General features: G+C 41.2%; 2 protein-coding genes across 8 annotated transcripts in view; both read left to right on the plus strand.

Annotated features, from left to right (window-relative positions):
* cobl (cordon-bleu WH2 repeat protein) overlaps window positions 1-7,436 on the plus strand; it is a 63,033-nt gene extending 55,597 nt beyond the window's left edge. For all 7 annotated transcript variants that reach the window (XM_063879316.1, XM_063879317.1, XM_063879323.1 and 4 more), the window contains 7 exons: window positions 449-567; window positions 914-1,105; window positions 1,211-2,826; window positions 2,929-3,162; window positions 3,329-3,445; window positions 4,579-4,845; window positions 5,636-7,436. In XM_063879316.1, coding sequence (XP_063735386.1) covers window positions 449-567; window positions 914-1,105; window positions 1,211-2,826; window positions 2,929-3,162; window positions 3,329-3,445; window positions 4,579-4,845; window positions 5,636-5,719 — 2,629 coding nt within the window. In that variant the 3' untranslated portion in view covers window positions 5,720-7,436. The remainder of the gene's footprint in view (window positions 1-448; window positions 568-913; window positions 1,106-1,210; window positions 2,827-2,928; window positions 3,163-3,328; window positions 3,446-4,578; window positions 4,846-5,635) is intronic.
* A 4,134-nt stretch (window positions 7,437-11,570) lies between these two features.
* The window catches only part of grb10b (growth factor receptor-bound protein 10b), a 60,210-nt gene continuing 59,046 nt past the window's right edge, over window positions 11,571-12,734 (plus strand). The window contains 1 exon segment of the mRNA XM_063878868.1: window positions 11,571-11,805. The gene's annotated coding sequence lies outside the window, so the exon portion shown is untranslated.

Below are 12,734 nucleotides of genomic sequence, written 5' to 3' on the forward strand. Positions count from 1 at the left end.
TGCCAGTAAGTCATGAGAATGCTCTGTTGAACCATCAAAAAGAGTGAAGGAAGTATAAACTGTGGTAATAATATCTACATGGCTACGTGTTTGAGAGCCAGCTGGCGGCAAACAAAGTGAAATCCAACTTAAAAAAAATATTTGAAACAGACATTTATTTTCATTCTTCAACTGCTGTACTGCAGTGAGCCTTTGGGTTTCTGTGGCAGATTGGTGAAAGGAAGGGAGCCGGGTGTAACAACAGCATCAAATAAGCAGCACATAACAGCTGTTTGCATGTGGCTGGATGACTGTTAATAAGAATTATGGGGAGTGCTAGTTTATGGCTGCTCCTACGCACTAAACAGTTTTTTGCATTACAAATTTTTCTCAACTCTGGCTGTTTGTTTTTACATGTGCATCCGTCCATGCGTAGTATTGACACATGTTCTTATGTTCTACCCCTCAGGCACAATGACATCAACCCACAAGCAAAGTCTGGCAGGTTAAAAAAAAAACATGAAGATGATCCAGAGTTCACAGCCCAGCTCCATCAGACTTTTGCAGATTTTGAAGCAAACCTTGCAGGTGGGGGAACATAGAAAAAGCCACAGTGCATCCATAATCTTGAACTGGAATATTTTATTTCTTTATTGAGGTGCAGAATACATTACTTCCAAGACTGTACAGGCATTGGAAGTAATATATTCTGCAGGTCAGTAAAGCATTAAACCCTTTCAACATCATAACACTACAACTTCACATTTGTCTTATACCTAAAGTAATCCTATAAATGTGCAGTTTGATGTCAAATAGATTTGAAATGTTTCACATGACTAGGACTGTTTCAAACTGAAGTAATAGCCATGGTAATCTTCTTAGAAAATAAAAATGTGTCAAAAGTATGTCAATTAATGTATTCCACATTGTCCAGATCACAAAGGTATAGCTTCAAAAAAGAAGACTCCTTATACCATGTCCACAGACAGTAATGAGGTGCCGGTGTCTGTTGTGGACATGGATGTGCCAGTCACAGCCATAGATGAAGTACTGGAGGACTATGAACGCCACATTGTAGAAAATGAGACAAAGTCACTCACCAGGACTGAGTCAGCTGGCAGCAAAGGTAGGAAGAACAATATGTAAGAGCTGATACTGTGCCGCTGCTGACTGGTATTGTGATAATATGGTTCAAATTACCTTTTTTTTTTACCCCATCACCTTATCACAGGTCCAGGCTTTTGTCACCAGTCGAGTGCGGAGTCACAGAACAAAAACAACAATGCTTGTTCAGCTGCTGATGGTAATAAAAGCCGCCGCGCAAATACTAAGCAGCTGTCTCAACCTGAGAAGCATAGAAAGCCATTGGAGAATAAGTCTATCTCTGAGAAAAAGGAAGGCAAGATGCTAGAGGCAAAAATTAAAGAGATGCGTGTGATTGATACCAACATTTTGAAAGAGGGAAAACAAAGAACAACATCAGCAGTGAAATCTAACGTAGACATGCAGAAACACAGCAAGCACTCTGAGATCAAGCCTGACCCTGTGACAAGTAACGCTCAATCTTTTCAAGAGAAGAAGCCTGTCTTTCCACCAACCAGTCAGATATCAGTACCGCCTGTAGAGAAAGACAAAGAGATGCACAGAGTTAGCCAGGGCCACAATACTTCACACGGTCAAATAACTCGTAACGTCACATCACGCTTCGGTATGAAAACGTTCACTGTGGTCCCTCCCAAACATTCTGTTGCGCATGCTGCGACGGAAGAGCCAGCTGTTAAACTAACTGTCGGTGCCATTAAGATTGACGATCAAGGAAACATGGTGAAAGTGGGTATTTCTCGAAACAGAGTCGGCAGTGAGGCTGGAATTAATTCCAGTGAGGGGTCTCCTCTTCTTGGAAAAGCCAAAGCTTTCTGGAGCTCAAATGAAAGACAAGAAAGTTCTGTGCCCCACAGCAAAGATGTCAGTGATAAGGTTAAAGAGAGCACAGATGGCCTGAATAGTATTCCCACTGCAATCTCAGTTCCTACCTTAATGAGCAGTAATACTGAGGACCTGAAAACTACTCCAATTCTAGGTTATAAACCTCCTGAGAGACTGCAGCCTAAAGAGATAGTTAAAGAAGAAGCTAAAGAACCAGCAAGAGCCATCATACTTGCAAAAGAACAGCAGGTAGAGGTGGAGAGCCCAATTTCAGTGTTCAACAACAATCACCAGCCAAGTAATTATCCTACCCTTCCCCCTCCCATGATTCCAGACCTGAAGAGAGACCTGTCCTTCCTCAAACCATCCAGACGGACCTCGAGCCAATATGTGGCGTCTGCCATAACTAAATACGCCCCAAAGACCTCAGATAAACCCAGCTCTATCTCTAATGTACATGACTCCTCTGCTTCTTTGAAGTCCCAGACTGTCGGTTTCCAGAGGTCAGGTCGCTCCATAAAAGTGAATCCAAACCAATCCTCCCTGTCATCTTTGTCAGATAATAAGGAGTATCACTCTTCTTCTAAATCAAACCCGCCAGGTCCTACGAGGTCTATGAGCCACCCGGAGTATATTTCTGACTGCCAGACAGATTTTGCAGGAGTGAGACCGGACAAGGAAGGATTTGGAAGCTCTGTCGGGTCCACCAAAGCAAGTTTTAATGTGCTGGAAACAGGAACAGCCAAGAATAGGCTTATTCAGTCTAGTGGCCCAACCCAAAATAACATGATTGCCAGTAATGACAGCGATAATATTAAACAAAATCGGTTAAGTAGCCCCAGCCCTGCACTAAGCAGAACTCCACATTCATCTGCCAAACTTCCCACGGCCTCCAAGACTGTATCCGAAGACCAGACAACTGTGAGTAAACCCAGTGTTGGAATTTTTTACTGTGAAAGAAATGCTTAACATGAAAATGATGACTGTGAATTTGTTATTTACCACTCCTCATCTTGTCTTTAGAACGTGAGGGGCACGACCAAGGCAGTAACCAGTCTCACACCTGCTGCAAAACAACAGCCATTTGTCACAGTGACAGACACGAGTGCTAACACAGGTCCTTCACCAGTCACCGTGTTTGGGCCAATAAAAAAGTTCAGACCAGTGATCTCTAGGTCTGTTGAGAAAGACACGTCACTGCATGGCAGCCTGATGGAGGCCATCCAGACAGGCGGAGCCAGGGACAGGCTCAAGAAGGTGAGATAAACATTGTACAGTATACATAGGTGATCGAGGAAAGAGCGACATGACATTTTGGCAACAATAGAAATGAACTATGTTTATCATTTTGCCATTACAGCTGAAGGTGTTGGTTGGAAGACAATATTGGAATCTTAATTCCTCTCTTTTTATTTTTCATTAGCTATCCACTTCTGGTCCCAGCATCACAAAGAAAGCATCCTATGTAGAGGAGGAGAATGAGAGGTCTGCTCTCCTGGCTGCCATTAGAGCCCAGAGCAGCTCCGGGAGGCTAAAGAAGGTAAAACACTCTTAGCTATTCACGCAACATCACCCCATGTCTGACAATATCAAGGGGGTGTGGTAAGGAGCTAACCCAAGCCTTTGAAGTTACGGTATGATTTTTTATAATAGGTTTATCATCCACTTTTACCCTCCTTAATGAAACCTTCAATATACGCTTATCTATTCTTAAATGATTGGTATTTATATTATGTGTGCACATTTATAAATGGTCCGACCCAGCCGATGAATCTTAACCCCGTTGTTTATCATATGACATTTCTGGTATGGTGAGAAATGTCTTGACAACTATTAATTTCCTCAAAGTTGGCGCTGAGATGATGAATCATTTTCCTCTAGTGTCACCAGCACGTCAACATTCTATGTACTCCAGTACTTTTGTTTTTGACCATATTTTTGCAAACTCACTCCGCCACATACCACTAGTACAGGCTTCTGTTAAATGTTATAAAAAAACAATGTCATCATGCTTACATGCTATAAGATGACGAACATAAATCAGCATTTAGCGTTGTCATTGTTAGCATGTAAGCAGCTAGGCTGTTATGCACTCTTAGCCTTCAACAGAGAACAAACACATGCCTTATAACATTACAAGTGGGACAAGAAGGATGTTTACTGTAATATATCACTGCTGAACACTCTGTCCGTATTGTTAGCTAGTTAGCAGCTCAAAGAAGGGTGCATGAACCAAGTTATGCAAGCACGGTGTCTATTTCCATCCCTCTGTGTGGACTGAGCTGTGGTTTGCTCTCATGTTAGAACCCATGTGGAATGAAAGGGGGCAGAAAACGTGCTACTGGAGCTGAAACATCTGCGGTTTTATTCTGGAGGTTCCTACAAGAGGTGGAATCTCTGGAATGCTGCTGACTAAATCGGACTCAAAAACTTCTCTTAAAGAAAGAAAGATTGATCAATAAATAAAAATAAACAACTTTGCACAATGGAGTTGCAATAATGTATAAATATGTTAAAATCATAAGATAAAACATTAAATGCAGAAAGATTAGAAAACATGATGTTTACACTAAAGAATATGTGTCAGAGGGTGACATTAGACCATATGTGAGAGCCCCTGCCTATGTTTACATGTCTAAATTTACCATTGTCTCACTCTTTTGTGTCCTACAGACCAAATCTGGGGCTTCTGATGAGGTTGAGAAGTTCAGGAACGTGACATCCGAGGAGGCAGGCCCTCCTTCCTCTCCCTCTCCTTCCTTCTTCACCACACCACCAGCACCCATGATTGCACCTCCACCTCCTCCTCCTCCTGTCTTCTTGCCCGAGGGTAAGCCTAGCACTGTGGCAGGTGCTAACGCCCTCATTAACCCTGGCGTGGCCAGGGAGGCTATGCTGGAGGCTATCCGCACTGGATCTGCTGCTGATAGGCTAAAAAAGGTACAAATAACAAAAGAAAAAACCTCGATTTACACCACAGAGTGAAAGTCACACGTCACATTGAATCGATTTTTATCAGAAGCTTCCAAATCTCGGTTCTGTCTGCAGAAAAGTTGGGGGAATATAAAATAGGGAAGAAATTCAAGTAAGACTTAACAAATTGAAAGTTAGCATTAGCACAGCAAGTGATGAATGTCTTAAAGATTCCATTTTTTTTTTCATGAGTCTTGTTGGGCAAGTCAGCTTCATTTTACCCATAGAGACTCTTTTCTAAGAAGAAAGGAGAGAGACAGACAGAACAGATAGAGACAAGAAGGCCAGACACACAGAAGAATAAAAGGCATATGATTTGAACCAGTGTCCTCTTACTTCTCACATCTTTCAGTCTGTTTTCTCACGTCTTGCCACATTCAAAGACACCACTGGCAGAACAAAGCTATCCTGCGGTGCAGTAGCAGGGACTCGCACATAGTAACACGTTCACATATTCAACTGACAGTCCTACTGTACTGCTGTATGAATATTTTAAAGAAAATGAAGTTGAATTTCAGGTCAGGAGCTGTGTATAATTAGAGTTGACTGAACTTTTTTCATAGTTTTAATCAGACGAAAGGTAAATAAGTTTCAGCACATTCAGATTTGATGAGCTAAAGAAAAAAAGTATACATAAAACCCTCTGTAGTTTAAGCATTTTTTTCTAATTTCTTCCCAGGAGACAGGGAACCCTAACCCTGTTAACCATCAATGGGGAGAGTTACATACATAACATGTTGTGTCCGTTTTTAACTAGGTCGCTGCGCCCACAAAGACAATCCAAGTGAATGGCAGACTGGGAACAATCCATGCAAGCTCCTCAACACTCCCTCAGCCATAGGAGGGGAAGCCCACATCACCGCAACAAAGGACATAGTAACGCTATATATATCTCATTTCAGGTTGTTGTTGTTTTTGCCATTGTGCTTTTGCAAAAGACTTTTGGAAAACTGGATTGATTTGATTGCCCTTATGCTTAAATGATTTTGTATGAAAGGAGAATTATTTAAATACTACTTTTATGTATTTATGTGGTGAAAGTTGCTCTCTTAGTAGCCAAACCAATAACATCTCTTTGATCATTGTGTCCCAGGTGAAAGAATTGCAGTTAATTCCATGTATAATATCAGTTATATCAGTTAGCTTTTGACTATAGCCTGCTAGAGAGAGTTCATGTCCATCTTTACAACATTTTGCGGTTCCTAAACATATCTTGCCATCTGTACTTGAATTCAGTAGTTGTAACTGGAATGTTGTACAAAGTGTGTGCCAATGAAAGCAGATTTAAATGGTTTATGATTTTGCTTTGTTTTTTCCTTGATTTTTCCCCCCTATTTTTTTACCGCAGTTAAGTTATGGATGCCTTAAACTGTTGCTCAGTCAGTGTTATGTATATGATGTTTGCTTTTAAATTCAATATAGAGTGCAATAAGTTGAATCTGCTGATTTTCCAGATTTTAACTACTTATTATTTGTGTAACAAAGTAAAACAACTGAAAACGTCTGTGCATTTACAAAAATAATGGATATATCCATTGACGATGTTTGATTTTTTTGTTTTGTTTAAAAGTGTATTTTATCCAGATCTGGTCCATATGCCAACTTCTGCATTTCTTGGCTCTGAGAAGAAAAAGGTGGTGATGACTGATTTGTGCCTTTTATCTGAATATACTTCTAATTTAGCTTCTAACCATCACTTTTTGCTGCTGTTTAAGATCTACTAAGACATTTTCATGCATGGTGAGTGACCTGCAGAAACGGATACTTGTACAGTAGCGATACCACGGACCGTGCCTTTGATGTTAGATCTTTCTGAGAAATTGAGATTAACCTTTTCTTTCCTTAAAATGTCAACATTTTTGAAGCACTGTTATTGAAAGATGTCAATGGTGGATGTCACCATGAGCAAAGACATAAGACCATCAAGTCACCATGGAGATGTAATAAAAACCACCTCCATCGTAGGAAAGCTGTAGGAAGGCAGTAGTTTAGGTTGCCTTAATTTACGCACATGGTATTGCATTCCTTTGTGCTTCATTTTAAGTTTACAGTGTGGAATAGCTATGATGGCTGTGAGAAACCTAGAGCATTCATATTCAGGTATAAATGCTTGCTGCTGTTGATTGTGAGAAGTCTGAGTAAAGGGAGTCCTAGTTTTATAGAGATTATTTTTAATTCTTGCTCACCTGTTTTTCCCTGAGAGGGAGAACCTTGAGATATTCTCTGTTTCTTTTTTTCACTAACTAGAAGGGATTATTTTATTCACGCAATAGCCTATATCACATTGTAGCATTGTATATTTTGTACACGAGAGGATCACCTTAAAAGATTTGATACAAATCGTCAATAGAGAGCAATCCACTGATAGTGTGAACATTTTATAAGCTATTGCTTTTTAAGTTTTAAGTGCACATTGTTTTTTTGGGATGGTTATTTTTGTCTGCCCTGATTTTTGATTCAATAAATAATTTTGCAATCAACTCAAAAGTGACTTTCACCTGTTATTCCTGTATTTTGTCTTTCCGCAATAAAAATGTGAGCCATTTGCAGCAAATATATATATTTATATTGTAAGCTCTCTTTCTCTTTATCAAAATACAGAGGAGCTACTATTCTAGGCAGCAGCTCATGACCCTGAGTCATCACTATGTGGTCACATAAAATGTAAATTGGGGTAATTTAATCGTCTAGTTTACTGGGATTTTTACATTAGAATGAAGTGCGACTGGTCATTTGCAAGTGACCGTTTTAGCAGTGGATTATGTCTGAGAGTTTGTAAGAGCGATCTTGGCTGCAGAGAAAGCTGTAAATACCTGAAGAAGACCACAGGCTCTTCTTTTGTGGGTCAAAATTCTGCAGTTAATCTACTTTACAAATCTCTGAAGGGTGTGTGGTTCTTGTCTCCCTGTGTGGGTGGGTGTGAGATATATTTCTGTCGTGAGTCTGAACGTGTGATGAAACTTACGGTTCCAAAACATTTTAAGCTACAGACAAGGTAAACAACCTCTGAGTCAAGAATTACCAGAAGATCACACCACATGATACAACAGCAGTTATTCAATTTAGGTTTGGCTTTGGTTATGCATATACAAACACTTTGGTTATTTTGCTGCAATAACAGTTTTACATGTAGGGCTTAAGGAAGTCCACTTCAGTGAAAGTCTTTCCCTCACTGCCTTGACTTCTATTACACAGCTTTGTTAAAGTTGACCTATGAGGTTTCAAGGTTTTATTGGCCATATGCACAGCATATACAACGTATAAGTTTGCAATGAAAATCTTATGTCCCATGCTCCTCCAGCAACTCAACATACAGTGGGGCAAAAAAGTATTTAGTCAGCCACCAATTGTGCAAGTTCTCCCATTTAAAAAGATGAGAGAGGCCTGTAATTTTCATCATAGGTATACCTCAACTATGAGAGACAGAATGAGAAAAAAACATCCAGGAAATCACATTGTAGGATTTTTAATGAATTAATTGGTAAATTATTGTGGAAAATAAGTGTTTGGTCAATAACAAAAGTTCATCTCAATACTTTGTTATATACCCTTTGTTGGCAATGACAGAGGTCAAACGTTTTCTGTAAGTCTTCACAAGGTTTTCACACACTGTTGCTGGTATTTTGGCCCATTCCTCCATGCAGATCTCCTCTAAAGCAGTGATGTTTTGGGGCTGTCGCTGGGCAACACAGACTTTCAACTCCCTCCAAAGATGTTCTATGGGGTTGAGATCTGGAGACTGGCTAGGCCACTCCAGGACCTTGAAATGCTTCTTACGAAGCCACTCCTTCGTTGCCCTGGCGGTGTGTTTGGGATCATTGTCATGCTGAAAGACCCAGCCACGCTTCATCTTCAGTACCCTTGCTGATGGAAGGAGGTTTTCACTCAAAATCTCACGATACATGGCCCCATTCATTCTTTCCTTTACACGGATCAGTCGTCCTGGTCCCTTTGCAGAAAAACAGCCCCAAAGCATGATGTTTCCACCCCCATGCTTCACAGTAGGTATGGTGTTCTTTGGATGCAACTCTGCATTCTTTCTCCTCCAAACACGACAAGTTGAGTTTTTACCAAAAAGTTCTATTTTGGTTTCATCTGACCATATGACATTCTCCCAATCCTCTTCTGGATCATCCAAATGCCCTCTAGCAAACTTCAGACGGGCCTGGACATGTACTGGCTTAAGCAGGGGGACACGTCTGGAACTGCAGGATTTAAGTCCCTGGCGGCGTAGTGTGTTACTGATGGTAGCCTGTTACTTTGGTCCCAGCTCTCTGCAGGTCATTCACCAGGTCCCCCCGTGTGGTTCTGGGATTTTTGCTCACCGTTCTTGTGATCATTTTGACCCCACGGGGTGAGATCTTGCGTGGAGCCCCAGATCGAGGGAGATTAGCAGTGGTCTTGTATGTCTTCCATTTTCTAATAATTGCTCCCACAGTTGATTTCTTCACACCAAGCTGCTTACCTATTGCAGATTCAGTTTTCCCAGCCTGGTGCAGGTCTACAATTTTGTCTCTGGTCTCCTTTGACAGCTCTTTGGTCTTGGCCATAGTGGAGTTTGGAGTATGACTGTTTGAGGTTGTGGACAGGTGTCTTTTATACTGATAACGAGTTCAAAAAGGTGCCATTAAAACAGGTAACGAGTGGAGGACAGAGGAGCCTCTTAAAGAAGAAGTTACAGGTCTGTGAGAGCCAGAAATCTTGCTTGTTTGTAGGTGACCAAATACTTATTTTACCGAGGAATTTACCAATTAACTCATTAAAAATCAGACAATGTGATTTCCTGGATTGTTTCCCCCATTCTGTCTCTCATAGTTGAAGTGTACCTATAATAAAAATTACAGGCCTCTCTCATCTTTTTAAATGGGAGAACTTGCACAATTGGTGGCTGACTAAATACTTTTTTGCCCCACTGTACATGGTGCAAATAAACAATAAAAACACTAAGATGTGGAGTTGGTGAGGAGCTCGAGACACGGCAGCCATCCTCGGCACCATCTTGGTACTACTATGAGTGATGTAGACAGTGAGACCGACCATCAGCAGGGGTTTGTTTTGACTTTGTTTCAAATGTTAAGTAGTCCACTATATATCTGATCAATCAATTTTAACAAAAGGCCTGTTTGTGATGTTGAATGTCTGATGAGGGAAAATCCACATAATGTGTCTTGAGTTTATGTCTCAGTGCCAGTCTAGTGAGAAGAACACTGTCTTGCATGGTGGCACACTGAATTTGAGTGATGTGATAATGTATGTTTGATGCAATGGCTGCGCAATGTGTGCTCTTTGAGTGTGTGTTAACAGTGATGGGACACAGCATGAGCCCCTTGTTGTTCCATAACTAGATGCATACACACCCATGGTGTGTTCTCATGACTTAAGCTTATCCATGTCTGAAATATCACATCAAATATAGAAATACTGTGAAGTGAACACTGGTTCCCAATGTGTTCATTTCAGACTGAGATTTATCTGACACGGTGGGCTTCAATTCAAGCTGGTGCATGTCACTCGTCTAAAATGTTTTATATATGTCCAGTTTAAATAGCAATAACTCATGAGGTGGTATACCTGTTGCTTTCAGTCATATACACATCAGAATGTCTCATGCAATATCCTTACAAGGCTCAGAAATACGACAGTGCTGCAAGGTTACTCTGGGGTAATGAGATTTGACCTCAGTTGTGCAATATACATACTTCACAGTGTTGTGATTGTGAACGTCAGAGCATGGCATTCATAGCATGTGACTACTTTGGATTACCATTTTGGTCCTTAAAAAGCACAATCGTAAAGTAATAATCTTAACCACTGAGCTTACATATACAATACAGTTACCTTACCCCTCATTTAGCCACTTAAAAAATAAAATTACCCTGTTTATGAAAGGCTGAAGCTGAATTAAAGTCTTGATTCATTTTTCTTTGCATGATCTTCAGTAAACAGCAGTATAAATATAAACTCTACCAACTTAACTAGAAGATCCTTAAATCAACCCTATATAACCCTATTTAAACTAGGGCTGACAAAAGTCAAACAAATAATGTTTTCTAATAACCTTGTTGCCTAAAACTGCAAAGTATAATAAACTGAAGTATGAATTGAACCAATGTTTTCGTCAATTGTGTAAGGGCTGTTAAAGTATCCTTAGCATATTTTAAATGGTGTCCATATGCCAATTCAGAGGTAAAATTAGTAGGCCTATCATCATTGTCACCAATTCTCTAAATATAATTTTTAAATACCAGTGTGTTTTAGAGGACAGTTAGTATTATTATGTTTTCCAATCCACATGAGGTTACGCAACAATTTGATTTAGGAGAAAGGTAAGAGAATTTTTTGTTCTTTCTATTGAGCAACTGCATGTCTTCCAAAATATTTGGCATGGGTGTTATATGGGGTAAAACAACTTGAATATATAAGAACCAGGTAATATATATATTCATATTGTTTATTTATTGTTGATATATATTATTATACACTGGGCAATGCTTCTTCAATTCACTTTATTTCACTTTAAAGGTACAGATAGTACACGATCAGCATACACTGAACTGAGCTCTTGAAAAAACAGCGGAATCCTCTGTACACGCCCTTATTCCCATGAGACTTGAACGCCGCATTAATCACCTCACTTGTGGGCGTGGTCTGTTCTTCGGGGGAGGAGTTGTTTGAGAGCGTGTGTGTGCGTGTTTGTGTGCGCGTATGTGTGTGTGTATGCTCCCCGCCCGGCTGCATGAGATGAGCTGCCTGCAGTCTTTGCGGCCGCTGTTTTCGCCTCCTCCTCCTCCACCTTCTCCTGCCTCTGTCTATCTGTCCAGTCCGGGAATGTTGACCACCGTTGCCTGATCCAACGCCGCTGAGTGTCCCTTCAGCTCCAGACTGCTACTCCGTGTTCGTCTCTGAGGGTTGTAGCCTGGCTCTAAGGTGAGTGTATGTTACCGGATGAAGACGCTGTTCCCATGCCCCCTGTAGGGGGGTGGGCATAACAAGTCCGCGGGGAGTTGGCAGTGAGCGCGTGTAATAAAAGTTTAATGTGCTGTTGTGATTATGTTTTGCGGGTCGGAACACATGTGCGCACTGCACGTTAACCGTCTCGCGGGACCGGCCCGTGCCCTTCTCTTAGACAACGTAGCGGCCAGTCATTGAACTTTGAAAACAAGTTTATTCATCGGGTCGCGCTGATGCATTCAGCGATATTCACTCTACTTTAGATTTTCTAGTGGCAAACTTCCACCGTGCACTGTTCCGGGGTTAGTTTCTGAGTCTCTTGCATTTTGCTGCACCTTTCTCAACCTTTGCTGTGATTCGAGTCTCTCATGGGCAACAATATTTTGATTCCTGCCGTGTTTACGATTGCGTAACAGCAGTGGCCCATAGCCTACTTTCTAACAAGTTGGATTCCAGCTCCCCCGCGTTGACCCCCCCCCCCCCCCCACCTAACCCCTTCACACACTCAATTCTGTGAGAGTTTCGCCAGTCTCGTTGTATGGCCTTAGCCTTTTGGCAGCATTTGCTTTGGGGGCGGGGAGGGGAGAAAGAGGCGTTTTCCCAGGGTTACTCATGTAGCCCTACTGCAGTGGTTTCCAAAGTGGGCTCCAGGGTCCCCAAGGGGGTCCTTGGATGGGTTCCAGGGGGTCCTGGTAAAGTGAGGAACTGAGAAGCCAAATCAGTTTTTGGAGCAACCACAGCTCAATGCAATAAGTAGATGCGGTTTTTAATTACTGAGCTGACTGTAAAAAGTGTTATCAGTGCACTTGTTAAGCAGCTCTGGAGTACTGAATCAATATCAGTTTAACAGCGCTCCCAGAGTGAGTGTGTTGGAAATCTTATCAAACTGATGTGGATTTGATGTG

Source organism: Eleginops maclovinus, chromosome 3 (genome assembly GCF_036324505.1).
Source record: "Eleginops maclovinus isolate JMC-PN-2008 ecotype Puerto Natales chromosome 3, JC_Emac_rtc_rv5, whole genome shotgun sequence".
Lineage (NCBI taxonomy): Eukaryota > Metazoa > Chordata > Actinopteri > Perciformes > Eleginopidae > Eleginops > Eleginops maclovinus.